We start from the raw sequence: 18,230 nt of genomic DNA, 5'->3' as shown, positions 1-18,230 counted from the left end.
ACTTTAATAACAAAATAAAAACCCATGATGGGGAACAAACACAATAACCAAAAATGCTTTAAAAGACAAAGAAAAACTTCCCGCAGTGGGGCAAACCAGAAACCAAGGAACACTTAAACAACTCACTTATATAAACAGGTTCACGGACAAGGCAAGACTGAGACGCGGGAACACGGGGTCACACAAAACATAACGAAGCGCACAGGACAATGAAACATGAGGCATTTTAAAGGGAACACAAACGAGGGATAATGACACAGGGCAGGTGAGAGTAATGAAACAGGCAGGGAAGCAAATATGGGAAATGAGAGGGGCGGGGCCAATGACAAGACACGAGAAAGCACATGGAGTGTCAAAAGATAAACACCCCATGGCTTTCTCACACTAAACATAAGGCTTTGCCACGACTCTGCCACAAGACCAAGAAATCCCTGACAAGATAAAGCAGAGTCAATTAATGTCAATTACATTAAGACATTATTTTAAGGTCGAAAAAGTACAAAGTGTGTTGCTTTAAAAAACTGAAAATTATTTTAGACCAGCTTTGTTTACGTCTTCCGAAGCTGTCTATAAAAAGATAATATAACAGATAACATAATGAAATATTTATTTACTTTAAAAATTGCTACTTTCGAAATAGGCTTATAAAGAAAAATGCTTTATGTCCCCAAAATAATGCACTTATGAGGAAAACTGGTCCAATAATACCAAAAATGTCTAAAAACATAATACCCCTCACAAATTTCCTACTTTTAGTGGTTATTGACAAAATTATGGGCCATAACTGTTTTAGTAAATCATATTTGTTAACAATATTTAATGGATTAGCAAACATAACTAACAGTCAACAGGACTACAGCGTTTATTCCTCTTTATTTATGTTTATTTATGTTAATTTCTGCATTTATTAATACATTTAAAATCAAAAGTTGTAACATTTGTAAATGCACAGGGAACTAGTATGATCAATTGTATTTCCATTAAGTACCATTAACAAATATTTTTAAATGCAAAAAAACTATATTGTTCATGATTAGTTCATAATAGCTAATGCATTTACACAATGTTAACAAACACAACCTTTATTGTGTTGCCTATATTTTTATCCATATCCAACATGTACTCCATGTATGAATAGAATAACCCAAATTTTGCATTTAATAAAAGTTTGTATTAAAGATTATACTTATATTTATGTAAGCTGTTACAGCATGTAGCAGTAATTCAGCATATCTGACTTGAGTAGAAGCAAAGATATTAATATTAACAAGATGCGCCACTGCTGTTACAATGAATGGCGAGGAATGCAGTGCTCAATATGGCCGCTCCAGCGAAGGAATTCCCGCCTTCCAGTAGAACGATTCTGTGGGGCGGGGCTCTCGATAAAGCGACCTAAAAAAAGGTGAGTTTTAGCGCAATATAAGCTTAGCAATAATGCCAGCGATTTAGAAATATCTGCACTCCCCCTTTCAAGTAGATAGGACTGTGGACTTGCTATAACGTAAATAGCTGCTCAGAGCTGCACGACTTGTGTAAACGGATTTTGGTAGAAGTTGCTTTTGCAGTAGATGTGACTGGCTTATTTGGTTATGTTGATTATTCCTTGTGAAATGAAGCAGCACCTGATATTTTATTTGGTGTCTGTCAGACACTGAAGGTGTGATCCACAGGAACGGTATAATTAACACAGCCCTGTCAGCTCTCCGTTAGCGCAGAATATTTGTTCATTTAACACAGGGCTATTCAATTAGTTTTTCATGGGGGCCAGTTCATGAAAAGCATCCCAAATGAGGGGCCGGAGAGATATGGCTTGGAATACGAGGGATGACACAACAACAATAAGAAATCCGTTTTATTTTTTCCCAAATTACGTTTTTTCTGTTAAAATTTTTCTGGATTCTGTGTTTTCCGTCCATTACTATACAATATATTTGCCCACATGAAAAAATACTTCAGTATACTACAGTATTCACTTATAAACTATTTTAAAAAACCTGCAGTAGATACGTTGAACCATACAGGGAAAAATAAAAATAGAAATAAAATTGTTTTTGTTTTTTAGGCTACTTAAATGTAAGTAATATTTTTTATAATAAGTTCTAATTTTGTATAATTTTACTAGCACAGCTACTTTAGTTTACTAGGGCTTTAGTTTACTAAAGTAAATAATATACTCAGTGGTTGAACTATAAAAAAAAATCAAGATGGTGTGGTAAAATGTGGGTGTGTTATAACTTGTTCAAGTTAACCGGACTTTTATTTTGACTGGTCACCGCAAAGGGTGTTTGGTTTGACAGTTGCTTTTCTCACATGAAAGGCACAGGTCATGTGCATGCGTTCTCTTAAAATATTTACACACCATCTGAATATTTCTAAAGTTACTCATGCACAATTTGAATTGTGTTAGCTCTTCGGTGCTACTTTTTGAAATAATACATTTGCCATATTCTGTGCCATTCTGCGTTATACAGCAACATATGCCTGGATTCTGTGATTCAATCATAGGGTCCTAAGTTAACTATGGGAGCCCGTATTGTATTTTTGCCCCATAAGACACCCAAAGTTTTTTTCTACATTTAAACGTGCTGATGTTGCATTTTAAACTGCACAACAAAACATTGGTGCATTGTAAGACGCCCAAGCATGCTTTTCACATTCAAACATGTTCATGTGTTGTATTTTAAAACTGCATAACAAAAAAAGAGAAATTCAGTGTTCAGAAATTAGGATTCTCCGACGTGCTATTCTCCACCCTTGCCTCTGTATTTTTGAAATGGTGGTCCTATTCGTGCTAGCAAAATGTCAGAAATGAAACTAATAAAAGTTAGTCCGTCATTGTCCTGTTTACCGCGTCTCACAGGAGAGGCTGCTTGCGAGTCACGCCTCTCGCCTAACGTGACTCCTGCTCTGTGCTGCTGCAGATCATGCTGAATGGAACAGACGCGCGTCAGTCCGTTCCCGTCTGAACTAAATTTAGAGATTCTTTTTCACACTGTGCTACTTGAAGGGCCAGAACAAATTACATCGAGGGCCGGGTTCGGCCCGCGGGCCGCCAATTGAATAGCCCGGATTTAACATATGCTTGTGAGGTGAGACTCATGCAAATTCCAAACCTCAAACAATGACAGCAGCAAGGGTAACAGTCTGCCGCACCTTGCCTACATGTTAAAAGTCCATTTGCAGAAATCACTGTGACTTATTTGGAGAGTGCACAGTAGCCAGTTCTCCATTTCAGAGCTGCAGCGTGAGAGACGGCGGCACAAATAAATGGTGTATTATTCCGTGCGGCTGTTTGGGTGTGTGTGTTTTTGGCCTGGGGTGAATGAGTTCAGTGTCTGCCTCGTCTTTTTTCAGCCAGAGAAATGTCACCTGTGCAGCTGTGGCGGGCGGCACGGGTAGGAACATATGTGAGGGTTTTTTCACGGCTTCCCATTTCCTCTCTGCTGCCGCAGCGGACATTCATGCGGTCGCTTGTTTGCATTCGCGGTCAGTTCGCAGGTTCATTGGTTTCACCTTTGTTTTATTTTGGTAAAAGGGTGGTTTGCATTTAAAATGATTGAGATCAAATTTAAAGATACTACTTTGGAAAATCGTTGCTGTTCTTTCGAAACCTTGGATGTCCAAATTCGCCGTATTTTAGGAAATGGAAAAAACACTGTTCTTTTTTAATCATTAAATACTCTGTTTTCAAAGTTGACAAGCACTTTTTAATACTTTTTATTGATTAGATATTTCCATATCGCAGCGACAAACATAAAGGGTGACTAATAATAGTGATTTATGCCAAGAAATAAAAATCATGAAATATGGAGATATAAGGTTTCTGAAGGACAGCAGCGAAATGCAATTTTGTGACTGTTTTTGTGAAACGGATTAAGGAAAGCTCATAGCTCATAATTCTCACAACGCATCAAACATTTTGCCTTTCATGTAGATCGTACAGTAGACTGTAAACTTAAATGTAAACTTTATTGTTTTATATCCAGAAAAACCACAGCTTCCCTCGTACTTGTGCATGTTTATTAGTGGAGTCTTGCCCTCCCCAATATGGCGACAACATTGATGTACAATTTTGCAGTCAATGTAACATCTTTGTACGTCTACGGTATCATAAACCAATACATTTTTGAGAACTGCACGGTTCTCTGTTCACTCTGTAGCGTCCCCTCAATGCTTGTTCATACTCCTACCCCTAAGGTGCTTTCTGAAATGTCAATATCAGTGATTGCATAGTGTAGATGGTGTGTGGTTTTTATATGTTGTCAGGGCATTTCACAATAAAACATGCGATAGCCTTTTGGCTAAATGACTTGTGGTGAGATTTACAAGCAATGCAGCTTTGAATGTAGTAAATGACAATGGTTTTGCGCTATGGCCTTTGAGAAAAATGAAAAACGGATATAGATACAGGATCTCTCCTACAAGTACTTTCTTGGATGAGGTTTTTTATAGGCTATAACTGTTGGTGTTTAAGGAACGTTCTCTAAGGACTTGTTTATAAACTGACTTGGTCAATTGGTGATGGAATGCTTTTTGGGTTTTTTGGCGAATCTGCAATCTGCAAAAAATAACCTTTTTAAAATTGGAAACCTATTTTTTATGGTTTTGGTTCCTCTTCGTCAAATTATTTTCTCAAACACTGTATATTGGCTGTAATTTTTAAGAACACCTACCAATAAAGATCAATTTTATGTGGAGCCGATACAAGATAAAAAAACTCACACCCGTCTATGTATTGCAATCTGGTGCTGAGGCTGTTACAGACTCCATGAGATGAGTAATGCACCAAATTTTAGATGGTAAAAATCTTTTAGCAATAGTAACAAAATAATAAAAATGCAATTATGCATGAAAACTCTCATTCACACATCTACTGCATAAGCTTATCTTTTGTAAGTTTTATAAGAAAGCTGGTGTTTCATTGGTATTCAGACTGCCCCTCTTGTCCCCAAGATGCTTTGTTGGGGCAGGTGCTGTCTGGCCTCACAAGGACAGAAAACACTGACAGCACTGGTTTCCTGTGGCCGGCAATATTAGCATCCACTTGTGTATGGATCCTATGTAGGCGGTGACTGTTCTTCCTGCCAGATGGGGTGAGAGGGGGGTCGGCTGCCCATGTGGGCACAGCAGGTGTCAGCCGGGCAGATGTACTCGCTTAAAAACAGTACTGGCATTGTGGAAGGCACTCAGGTCACTACACAGCCTCGCCTTCATCAGTGCCGCAGTCACACTTGTCTTTCAGTACATCCTGCCCACCCCTGCACAGATCACTAGCCCAAAACGTGGATCAGGGGCCTGATGTATAAACGTTGCATACACATAAAATTGCATGCAATTGTCCACACACATATCGGGATTTATATCAAATAAACTTGGTGTGACATGATGTGCTTTTTGATAGAGGTTCTCACAGCAGTGTGACTTCATTCACAGTTCAAACCTGAACATGACACACTGATATATGATTGCACACCGTGGATTTGATTTATGGGACAGGCCAGTAAAACATTTAGCCTCCCTGCTACATATCTGCAACAGATCATATCTGTCTGTGGTTTCCTGTCAAAAGAACAGCAGTGTTTGACAGGTTCAGGTGTTAATGTTTTAATTATACATCAATCAGAATTTGAGAGCTAAGTTTGTTTGCGTGCATGCTATTCATGTATCTTATGTTGAATAAGGGATGGTAGCAGATGATTCATTACCAAAATGTTATGATATTGATAAAAAATGTTGGTCTTCCACCAAGCCGTATAGTTCTTCAGAAACAGTTCAACAAAGTGGCTGTCGAGCAACACATATGCAGCAACAAAAGTGCACACTGATAGCATGCATACATTTCGGAGACTGCTTTTACATTTGCAAGATGTATTTTTGGAGTGTTTGATCATCTATAATACATCTCTGAGACGTTTCCTGACAGACGACATATAGACATTTAGAAGATGTCTGTAAGATGTTTATGAATTGGAATGTATGTAAAAATGCTTTTACTAAGATGTTTATCAGCTGTTTTTAGACAGCAGATTCATTTTCTAGCTCTTTAGCAGACATCTTACAGTCGTATCTGGCCAGAGTGTGTTTGACGTATGGATATGTAGATACACACACATTTTATGGCACATTTTAGTTGTTGTTGTTGTCACTCACAGCAAAGATCAAGGAGATTTCCTAGATGCCACAACACTGCGCAGAGATTTCAATTCTCAAATAATTTGTATACCTTTCACAGGTGAAAATGTGTTTGTTATGCATTAACTTAAAAGGTTTTATTCTGTCGTGACTTCATCTAGCATCTATTTAAACTGACTTGTTTAATGTGACAAACTGTTTTTCTTGTGCTCTTGGCACAAGAAACAGCATGAAAACACAAACATGATGTAAAGGCCAAAGACATCCTGACGCTATGCAGAACAAAAAGAGTGCAGATGGAAACACCTAGTATTGGAGGATACGATTGATTTCAGAGACAGACAGAAAGTCCTACACACACAAGCCTGAAGTGCAAAAGGAAAGCTGAGGTATCGTGAGTCCAGTCACTGAGCTCTATCCAGACCATCTGTTCATGTGGAAAGGCCTTCAGAAAAGTGCGCTGTGAAATACTTCTCTGTCACTCGCAGTGTGAGCTCACCATTCCCAAACAGCACAGAGCAGAAAGTGGGGCAGGTGTTTGATGAAGTTGGTTTGTCCCTCAGAGTACTTTCAAGTGTGTACCGAACAGTACTCTCGAGATCTAAAAGGCCCACAGAAAGAGAGAAGCAGTAGTTTTTAGTGTATATTAATTTGTTGAAGATTGACTAGCAAAAGCATGTTCTTGGGGCTTGTTTGTACTGTTTATTATATTGCAAGTTAAATGGGATCACATATAGAATCAAGAAATATCATTTTTGCATTTTATGAGGAAATTCTCTATTAGAGATTTGAATATGGTAAAACGGTCTATATATTTTAAGATGGTAAATATGGTCTGAATCCAAAAGTGGGAGTAGGCCTACTTCTCATATTGGCAGCTAAAATCAAGATTAAATTTGCCAAAATATTCTTAAAGGGGTGCTGCAACGGTGTGTCATGCATTCTGACTTCTTAAAACGTGCTGTCTTCTCATGCTTAACATGGTCAACTTGTCAAAAAATGAGTTGGGCGTATTACGTAGTATTTCTGTGCTCGATACACTCCCCCAGCGATCGTACAGGTTTCGTAAAGTTTTTTTCGAACATATAAAACTGTGTCGTAACAATTTTTCTTAGACCCTTATTGGACAATTCTCCCGGAAAAGCACGCGGCACGCCCACGCGGCAGCAAGGAGAGCAGACGTCACTTTCACTTGTGTGCAGGAGAGAGAGAGAGAGAGAGCATACGTTCAGGTGTTTGTTTGTTCACTGCATTTGGGTGATGAATGTTATATAAACGATGGATATAACGCTGGATTTGGAGATCGTTTGAAACTGATATATGGAACCGTCCCAGCGCTAAAAGATGCCGGACATGAACCGCATGCGGATGTCTGTGTTTTGTTGGCAATGCGTGCGCACGTGCTTTAGTTCAGCCTACCCCTCCACCCCGCACGGGCCGTATGCTTTCGGAAAAAAATCATACAGCTGTATATCTTTTATAAATGTGATCAAACTAAATACTCTTCGAAGATACGAAGTATGCAATACTACTCTATAGGTACTCAAGATTAATATGAGATTGGCAGAAACCGCATGTGTTAGGGCCGCTATAAGAAACAAACCTGTAGATATCTTAAGCTGTCCTTGCAACATACATTAAGACTAAAGAGTAGATAAGCAGAGAAGAAACACGAATTTACTTTAATCAAATATTATTATCGAATGTCAAAATAAAGTTAACCTGCACAGTTTTGCGTTCACAATGCGTATTGACGGAGTGCAATGCTAAACATTGTTAAAGAAATATCTTTAATTATATTAGTAAGATTTTGAAAATACTATAAAATAAATAAATAAAAACTGAAACCGGAAGTGCTTCTAAGTGGTCTATGAACAGAACATATGCTTAGTTGAGAACATCTGTAGTGCTCACTTATATGAAATGTCTAAACTGATTTTAGACAACAAAGTGAAAGTTCATTAGTTTCATTCGAAATACACTTGAGTAAAAGTACACACCTTTACATTTACACATAAAAGTGTATTTTCTCAAATGTTATCGAGTAAATGTAACACGTCACTAGTTACCTCTGGCTCTCAGCACCATTTAACACATTTTCCCACATTCAAATCCGTTCCACAGAGTCCTGAAACCCCCCTCAGACACAATCAACAAAATCAAAAGTGAAGAAGTGGGCATAGTCTGCTGTTACTCGAAAGTACATTGCTCTTAAACACTCTGTTACTATAGGGAATATTCTCAAGTGCGAACTCGTTGACTTATTTCCCTTCATAGCGTCAGCGCTGCAGTCCCTCTGGTGCAGAGATGCCGGTGGGTCTTGTTCTCTGTGACTGCACCACTTTACAGCGAGTCTAAAGCTCTCTCTGTGGCTTCCCAAGCGTGTATTAAAAATGAAAGGCTCAACTTGTTTGTGTTTTGTTTCTCTCTCAGCGCCCCCTACGTTCACGGACACGCCACCGCAGTATGTGGAGGCGAGGGAGGGCGGCAGCATTACTCTGACCTGCACTGCCTTAGGAAACCCTAAGCCGGTGGTCACCTGGCTGAGAGAGGGAGATCAGCTGACCAGCAACAGGAAATACACGGTAACTTAGTTTGCAATTTTTCCTTTTTGTTTGTTTGTTTGTTTTAAAAATCTCTAAACATCCTTTAAACAAGATCAATTTATTTGAAGAGATATTAAGACTCAAAGCTCCTAAAGCTCCTAAGATGAATACAGATCCTAAATGCTTTGACAGACAGTGACATTCTAGAGAATCGTGTCCTGCCAACTCAAGGGAGGGCCAGCTTGACAATGTCCAGTACACAAAGTGAGGTCTATAAAAGAATGATTTACTGGAAGAGCTTGACTGGCCTGCAATGAACCCAAATTAACACCTTTGGGATGAATTAGAATGCGGACTGTGAGCCAATCACCATTGGCCTACATCAGTGTCAGACCTCAATTATGCTTTTGTGTCGGAATGGGAGCAAATCCCCACAGACGGTTCCAACATTTAGTGATGCCTTCAGAGAATGAAGGCTGTTAGAGAGGATTTCTAACAATACCAAAGTTTTGAAATTAAATCCTCAGCTAGTGTCTAGTACATAATGGGTGAATGGGTGTGTTTGGGAGTCTATATGGCATGTACTTCCAACTCCATTGACAAGTTTTCTATGTTGTTTTATGCATGAATCTTCCCAAATTTATATGAAAGGAAGTGGTCTGAAACAGAATATCGCTTGTTAAGTATCTTGGTTTAAGGAGTTTTTCATGCTTTTGCTAGAAACAAGACGAAAATGTGTGTACATTACTGTTCAAAAGTTTTGAAACACTTACCCGAAATGTTTTTCATGATCTTAAAAGTCTTTTCATCTGAAGGTGTGTTTAAATATCTGAAATTACTTTCGTAGACAAAAATACAGTTATGCCAACATATTATTAATACATAATATTAATAGTTAATTAATTAATACATAATGTTTTTGAATTGTAAGACCCAATATTGAAGAAAAAAGCAGCCAATAAGAGTCATAATAGATACAAACTGCTTTAACAATGTTCAAAAAGCTTCCCAGGTTAAGACCTCAAGAAGCAGTCTGATAAAATGCCAAGAGGACGATTTTGCAAGTTCTAGGCAAAGGGTAAAGAGTAAAGATGGCAGAAAATTGATTTCATTTGGATGCTCTTCATGTTTTTGATGAGTTTACTATGATTCTAAAATAAAAATATACATAAAAAATAAGTGTTTCAAATCTTGTCAACGGTAGTGTATGTATGTACGTTTTCTTTTTGCACTGCATAGTTCCTGATGATTTAGCATTTCTTTTAGTTAGTGGCTGCCTTGAAAATGTAGAGAATGGATGATGTACTTTCGTCTCCAAACATAGCATGGTAGAATTCGTTCCCCAGTGTCTCCTTTTCCTTTTGGAAATGGAAGCATGAATCATCACAAGCCATTTGTAGGAAAATGCTCTGTCAGTCGAAGCCCGTGTCGGTGGCCTGACAGATGAGGAACATACGCCTGCAGCGGAAACGGAGGAAAACTGACAAGCGTGTTTCCACCTTACGCTGCATGCAGTTTGCGAGGGAGGAGGCGATGCAGGATTTGACAGAACAGGCAGTCAGTCTGGCTCCAGGAGGCATTGCCTCTCAGCACATCAGAGGAGCTATCCCTGAGGAAATACACAAATAAAAGACCAGAGAGAGGCAGTGTAGCCGTTTCTGTGTTTTATGTGTGAACGTTCGCTTTGGTCCATTTTTGACTAGCCACCTGCACCAATTTTGCGAGCCTTGTTCCACTTGTTCTGCATTTCCCCGCATGCATTTGGCCATGGCTAAAATGCACAGTGGGCGTGTTTTTGTGCCATTTGCCGTACTCTGGCTGCCGCTTTTACTCAGCTGTGAGTGATGAACAAGAGGTGATGGCTGACTGCTGTTTATTCTTCGTGACCGCTTTTTAGCTAGGTTACTCTATGACCCCGTGGTCTTTCTTTAGGCTTCTGCGCTCTGTGGCGCCACAGCGCATTCGCAAAAGGGCACATTCACAACGTCTTGCAAGCTGTTTGGTTGGTAATCCATGGAGATGAAAGTCTGTGAACTGCCGTATTTGCATATATTGCATTTGAATTCTCTTGGGAATTTGTGAGATTGAAAGTTGTAATTATGAGGTGATGTGGATTCAAGTGATTTCGCTCAGAGAAAAACTGTTTTTTTTCCATGGCAAAAAGCATTTAGTGCTAATGCAAAAAAAAAAAAAAGGCAAAGGATGTGCATTAGATGCGTATCCAGTTAAATTGATCTATGTGTTACTTATGTGTATTCCTTTTTATGTAGCCAGAGAATTATGGGTAATGTATTTTTATCTCTGCACCTTCAAGGGACAGTTCACTCAAAAATAAAAATTCAGTCATCATTTATTTACCCTCATGACTTTTAAAACCGGTATATGACTCTTTCTTCTGTGGAACACAAATTAAGATATTTTGAGAAATGTCTCAGTATTTTTGTGTCCAAGTCAGTGGTCTTACCTGAAATGTTTTTCATGATCTTGTTTAAATGAAATTAAATGAAATTACCTTTGTAGACAAAAATATAGTTGTGCCAACATAGTCATTTCTTTAATTAGAAAACATACATTTTGATTAAAAATATATTTTTGAAATATGGTGCCCAATGATGTTCAGTTACCAATGTTTTTTGTTTTAAAATATCTTATTTTTGGTTCTGCAGAAGAAAGTCGTGAGGGTGGAATGACATGAGGGTGTGTGTACATGATGAAAGAATTTTCGTTTTGGGGTGAACTATCAAAGAAATCCCTCCGCTGATGATCACATTTTGACATTGCTGTTTCATACGTGTGTGTTAAGTTTGCAGCATTAGTCTCTGCAAAAACATTCCCGCTGAACTTTTATGTCAAAGAGAACTTGAATGCTGGCAGAAGCATTCACATTTAGAAAATTGCGCCATATGCTGCTATTAATCTTGATGCGGATGCAACTAGATTGCATCAAATATACTGTATATTTAAATATTTCTTTCTGTAAGGCGAAAGGATTCCCCTTCAACTCTTGGCTCTTGCTTCTAAATGCTGTTCCTGCTGCCAACCAGCCAAGTCTCAGATATTTACTCAAAAGCACAGTGTCATGACCCCACCTTTAAGAACAGTGGTGAGGAGGTTGGTGGTCCTCCATTTTGTTCCTTGCTGCCATGGCTAGAAGCTGGAGAAAAGCAGGAATGCTGTGAAGGAATACGGAGGGTAAAGTGCAGGAGGCACAGATGTCTCGATGCAATGCGCTGGACTTGTTTCTCACCCAGCCTTCATTCACAGCCGAGCGTGTTTAAATAAAGCTCTCACCACACACACACAGCGCTTCAGAGAGTTTATTACCTGCCCTGGTCTGGGTCATCAGTGTGATGTGTATATCAGTGACAGAATGGGATAGATGTGCTCGGAGATTGTGTCAACCATGCAGCAGGACTTGACACACCTTGGTATATTGTGTGGGAGGAACAAGGCAACGGTTTCCTCTGGCTAGAGTTGACATGCAGGGAATAAAATATAACCCACTTGTCAGGAGTGAGGAATCCATGCAGTTACTCACTTTATCCGTCACATTATGTCGTTCCTTCAAACCCAGAAGCAACCAGATTTGACAATACTTTGAATTAGCATTAAGATGAATGGGATTTTTAACAAACAGCAACTATTAGACCTTCATACATTTCAGTGTGAATAGTCAGATCACTTTTTGTGTAGTGTATAGTAAATAAATGAACGGATTCAGTATAACGTTCAGTGCTGTCAGGTTTTTGTAGTGGATACAAAATGGGTGTTTTGTGTTTCCACAGGTGAGTGATGGTATTCTGACGGTGCAGGCCATTGCACGGGAGGACCGGGGAGCCTACAGCTGCCGCGCCCATAGTGACCAGGGAGAGGCGGTACACACCACCCGCCTTCTGGTGCAAGGTAAGATGGGCCTGTTTGATACCCCAGTGCCCAGAGCTCACCCAATACACGTCTGTTGTAATACAGTGTTTTTGTGGTTTGCACTGCACACTAAATTATGCCTTGTATTCAATTACAAAGATCTAAGCATTCTTAAAGGAGTGATATGACACGGCTGAAACGAATATTATCGTTTGTTTTAGATGTAATGTAATGTGTATACATGATTTAAGGTAAAAAAAAAAACGCTATATTTTCCACATACCGTGCATGTTTGTATCTCCTCTTTGCCCCGTCTCTCTGAAACATGCAGATTTTTTACAAAGCTCATCGCTCTGAAAAGCGAGGTGTGCTATGATTGGCCAGTTAACCAGTGCGTAGTGATTGGTCGAATACTGCAAGCGTGTGACAGAAATGTAACGCCTCTTACCATATTTGGAACATCAGGTTCTAAAGCAATTGTACTGACAGGTACGCCCACCTTACTTGCGTATACATTGGTGCGGTCTTAGTCAAATCATACCACGACCTGACGTAGATTTGTGGGGGTGTGGTTACACAAGGCGTTTCAGGCAGGTCTGGGTGAGCATTCGCTTTTAGATTGAATGCATCTTTTGTTCCAACACTTAAAATTTTGCAATTTTACGTGTCTAATACATGCATGGGCAACTTATAACACACCAAAGACACAGAAAAACACGTATTCGTGCCATATGACCCCTTTAAATTAGTATATATTTAAGGGCTAGTTCACTCAAAAATGAAAATTCTGTCATCATTAAACAACAGCTGTATCTATTAACTTGCATTGCTTTTGTGTCCATACAGTAGTAGTGAATGGGTACCACCTTTGTTCGGCTACCAACACTTTTAAGAATATCTTATTTTGTGTTCAGCAGAAGGAATGAAGTCATACAGGTTTGAAATGACAAGGCTTAGTAAATGATGACAGAATTTTTATTTTTTGGTGAACTATCCCTTTAACAAACAAAATGACATAAGAAATTAAGCCTTGTTTTCTGAGAGAAATTATAAAAAATATGCAAGTTCATTATGTAAAGAAGAAAGGATATGTAGTGGTGGGGTTAGAAAAATAAATTGAATTAAGCGCTTAGTAAAGAGGTAAAACAATTCAAGTTTAATATTTATTTTATTGTTTGAATTCTGTGTTTGTGTAATCTCGCTTTAGAAAACAAGATTATCACTTATGTCATTTTGGTTTTTTAGAATTGTTAGATATTTGTATTGGAAAACATGACAAAACTAAGTTAGAAATTCTTTTTTGAGTGTGTAAATAACAGTATCTGATGTAGAATAAAATACATTTTATGTTAGCGAAATTAAATCGATTGAGTGCTTATTTTGCACAATATTTCTACTCAAATGTCAGATATTTCAAAACAAGAAATATGCATTGGAAACAATTGTTGCGTATAATACACACACACACACACACACACACACACACACGCACGCACGCACGCACGCACGCACGCACGCACACACACACACACACACACACACACACACACACACACACACACACAAATAACGGTTAGTCAAGAAAAGCCATTGAATGTGATGGTCAGTATCTGTTCTGTTTCTCTCTACTGTGGACACTACATGCTACTGTGGTTTTCTGTCGATACTGTGTAAAAAGATGCAAAGCCTTCATTGCTCCCTGGTTAATTAGTCTCTTTCGATGAATCCGTGTGTGTAGACACATCAGTGTTGTCAAAGTCTGGCCTTTATGTCTCGTCACTCAGAGCACGTCTGCGGCAGTCAATACCCTCAGTCCTCTCCATCTGCATAGATCACTTCCTGTCACTCAGCCACTAATGGAGCCTTCCAGTAGATGCTGTTTACAGCCCTGCTCAGAGTGACGGAGGTTACATACTGCAGGTTTACGGTTACCGCTTACACCTAATACACACTCCCTCACCTTGAGAGCAGATTTCAGATTTTTTTTGTAGTTCATATAAGGATATATAAGTATAAGGATCTTATATATCTTTTCGGCAGTGCTGTTTCACCTCTGTTGGGAAGATCCACGAATAAGTAGAGTGGAAATTGAGTATTTGTCTTGTTTTCCAGTGCAAATGTCTTAAAATACTGTACTTAAGAAACATTTACTTGACAAGTGGCCCAAGGTATTAACTCTTGTTTTCTGAAAGAAAATATAAAAATGATGTATATAATGATTCATGAAGTATATGCCTAAAACAAGCAGGAACTTAGGGTTAAAAATAACTTTGAATTAAGTACTTAATAAAGAGGTCAAATGTAATTAAAGTTTATTTTTCTTAACCCGTTGGCAGATATATTTGCTTGTTTTAACCATAAACTTTGTTTTATATTTGAGAAAAACTGTTCACTCAAAAATGGAAATTCTGTCATCATTTACTCTCCCTCAAGTTGTTCCAAATCTGTGTAAATTTCTTTGTTCTGATGAACACAGAGAAAGATATTTGGAAGAATGCTTGTAACCAAACAGTTCTTGGCCACCACTGACTACCATCGTAGGAAAAATTGCTTTGCAACTTTCTTTGTTCTGTTGAACACAAAAGAAGATATTTGAAGAATTTAGGAAACTATGACTACGATTGTCATTTTTCCTACGATGGTTGTCAGTGGTGGCCAAGAACTGTTTGGTTACAAGCACTCTTTTAAATATCTTTCTTTGTGTTCATCAGAACAAAGAAATCTATACAGATTTGGAACAACTTGAAGGTGAGGACACGAAGACAGAATTTTAATTTATGAGTGAACTGTCCCTTTAATATTATATGTCATTTTGCTTCTAAAGAAAATGTATCATAATTTAAGAATTTTAAGATATTTGTGATTAAAAACAAGACAAAAATACTAAAAAAATCTTTTTTGTTTGCGGTGTGGTCAAACAGTGTTTAGTCTAATCATCTTTGAAAGAGCAACTTGTAATAAAATTTACACTGAGGGATCAAGAAGCTGGTCTTCCAGAATAGTTGACCTTGAGGTGGCCAGCCATAGTTCTTCAGCAGCATTTGGAGTCGATACTCAATACTGCAGATCTTGGCACACGTGACACCAGAAAGATGGGACCTGTCTTGTCTCTCTGGTTGATTGACGTGAGGGGAATCTGTTTGATGTGTGTGTGTGTGTGTGCGCGTGTGTCTGTTGCACACACGTGGAAACAGAATAATCCTCGTTCGCTCCTCATATGGCCTCAGCATTAGCACAGAATGATAAAGCATTTCGGTTTAGTATCTGTGTACATTATGACAGCAAACATGAGGAAACTGCCTGTCGTTGGCTTTGTGGCTTTCACTGCAGTCAGATTTATGGCAGTTGAGCATGGCCGTGAATACATAACACAGCGCACCAACCTGCAGACTTTACTGGCAGACACAGAGAATTTAGAGGACATGTGCGATTACAGGTCACAGTTGCAGCGTTTACTGGAAAACATACTTGATATTCGGATTATATATATACTGTATATATATTTTGTTTTATATATACTTGTGATGATTTTGTTAATGCTGTATAACATGTGATTTAACTAAAGCATATTGTATTTTAAAATAGTAAATGAGCTCTTTAATGTCTCACCCAAACTTCCTGTTTCAATAGACAATGTGAACATGAAAAAAACTAATTCAGGGTGTCTAATAATTAATCAATATTGTAACATATCAGTGACTGTATATGTTCAGTTGGAGTGATTCAGAAGCAAAACATCTTCTCTTGTCTGAGCACCAGCAAGTCAGATGGAGACACATATGAGCCGCGCCGAGCCAAATTTGCCTTGGCCACGGGCTGTTTTGTTTAGTAAACTAGCAATATTGTTTTTACAAAAAGCAATATTCTCTTGAAGCCACTGGAAAGGCACTGCTTCAATAACACCATTGGACGACGCGTGGATATTTTTAGACGCTTTCAAGTGATGCCTTTCGCGATTTCATTTTAATAAGCAAAACCGTGCCACTATCCCTCGGATACTGCGTTATTTACTGCACTTTACGAAAATATCACACACATTAAGATTAGAAGCTACTACATCTCACAGCCAGTCACGGGTTTGTTTCTGCTAATGGCAGCGATCGTGGTGGATCTTTGCGCAGAGCACCTGCAAATCTCACACCGGTCGCAGTGTCAGGGCAGTACGTTTGCCTACCCACACATCTAATTAAAAGTCTATTGGCAATTTTAGTGACAGCCTCATGTGGGTTGGATAATATTCTATGTGGGCTAGTCTGTTGCTGCACAGAAAGTGGCCTTTAGTGGACAGGTTTATAACACAGAGAAGGATTTGGATAATTGGAGGTAAACCACACTTGTGGCGGTGTGTGTAGTAAACTTGGGGTTGGAATCAGGCGGCTTTTGGAGGGTTTTGTATCTGAACTTTTCATACGCAACTATGACTTAGAAACCTATTTTAAATATAATACTTGTTAATGTGTCACTGCGTAAGAATCAACAGATACTGTATGTCCAATCTTTAAATTTATGACCATCAAAAAAGTAAACCTGGTTATCTTTTCGAGATTTTTTAAAACACACTTAGCTTATGACTCGATACAATACATGATATTTGGTTTATGATCAGCCGCATCATAACATTTTGTACAAAATTGAAAAACTGAAACTGAAATTCAAACATTTATTTCCAAAACATTAACAATTTCCCAAACATACAGTTTGCCTTTTAGGGTTTAATTGGAACATTTGTATGTAAATTACACTGCAAAAAATGACTTTCTTACTTAGTATTTTTGTCTTGTTTTCCAGTACAAATGTCTAAATATTCTTGAATCAAGATGCATTTCCTTGATAAGCAAAATGACCTAAGAAAATAAGTCGTGCTTTTAGACAAAAAAATATGAAATTTCAGTGATTATTTGCTAAAAACAAGCAAAAAATCTGCCAATGGGGTAAGAAAAATAATCTTGAATTAAGGTTTAAAATTTTCTTAGTCACTAAATTCAAGATTATTTTTCTTACCCCATTGGCAGATTTTTTTGCTTGTTTTAAGCACAAATTCACTGAAATTTCTTAGGCTTATTTTCTTAGGTCATTTTGCTCATCAAGGAAATGCATCTTGATTGAAGATTTTTTAGACATTTGTACTGGAAAACAAGACAAAAATACTAAGTAAGGAAGTCATTTTTTGCAGTGTAATAAAGATTCAATAGGTTTTCACTATAAAATAAAAAAGCACAATTTAAAAATATTTAAAAGCTAAACCCAAAGATAGAACTTTTTAAAACAGCAAACACACACAAAACAAAACATTCAAACATAAATAAAAAAAACATTGTAAAACCCTTATAGCAGTAGAAAATTGCCAAACCTCTACAATGTACAGTATATATTCTTACACTCCTAGTATAAATTGGGCTAAAATAAGCTGAAATAACCTTCTGTCTATAACGCGAATGTCTGTCTCCACCAGGTCCTCCCTACATCGTGTCACCACCTGAAAACATCACTGTTAACATATCCCAGAATGCCCAATTTACGTGCCAAGCAGAGGCGTATCCTGGCAACCTGACCTACACCTGGTTCTGGGAGGAGGACAATGTCTACTTCAAGAAGTAAAGTTATGACAAAGTGACTACTGTGCCTTTAAAACAGAGACTCTTACCCTGGGTGTGTGGGTTGGCCACGTTCACACAGTTTAGATTAGTG

At 38.2% G+C, this 18,230-nt stretch overlaps 1 protein-coding gene across 6 annotated transcripts in view; it reads left to right on the top strand.

Annotated features, from left to right (window-relative positions):
* igsf9ba (immunoglobulin superfamily, member 9Ba) overlaps positions 1-18,230 on the top strand; it is a 60,382-nt gene that overhangs the window by 23,910 nt on the left and 18,242 nt on the right. For all 6 annotated transcript variants that reach the window (XM_057350666.1, XM_057350663.1, XM_057350664.1 and 3 more), the window contains exons 4-6: positions 8,566-8,717; positions 12,464-12,581; positions 17,995-18,136. In XM_057350666.1, the coding sequence (XP_057206649.1) occupies positions 8,566-8,717; positions 12,464-12,581; positions 17,995-18,136 (412 nt within the window). The remainder of the gene's footprint in view (positions 1-8,565; positions 8,718-12,463; positions 12,582-17,994; positions 18,137-18,230) is intronic.

The sequence above is a fragment of the Triplophysa rosa genome, linkage group LG14 (genome assembly GCF_024868665.1).
Source record: "Triplophysa rosa linkage group LG14, Trosa_1v2, whole genome shotgun sequence".
Lineage (NCBI taxonomy): Eukaryota > Metazoa > Chordata > Actinopteri > Cypriniformes > Nemacheilidae > Triplophysa > Triplophysa rosa.
This window is presented reverse-complemented; position numbering and strand designations above follow the sequence as displayed.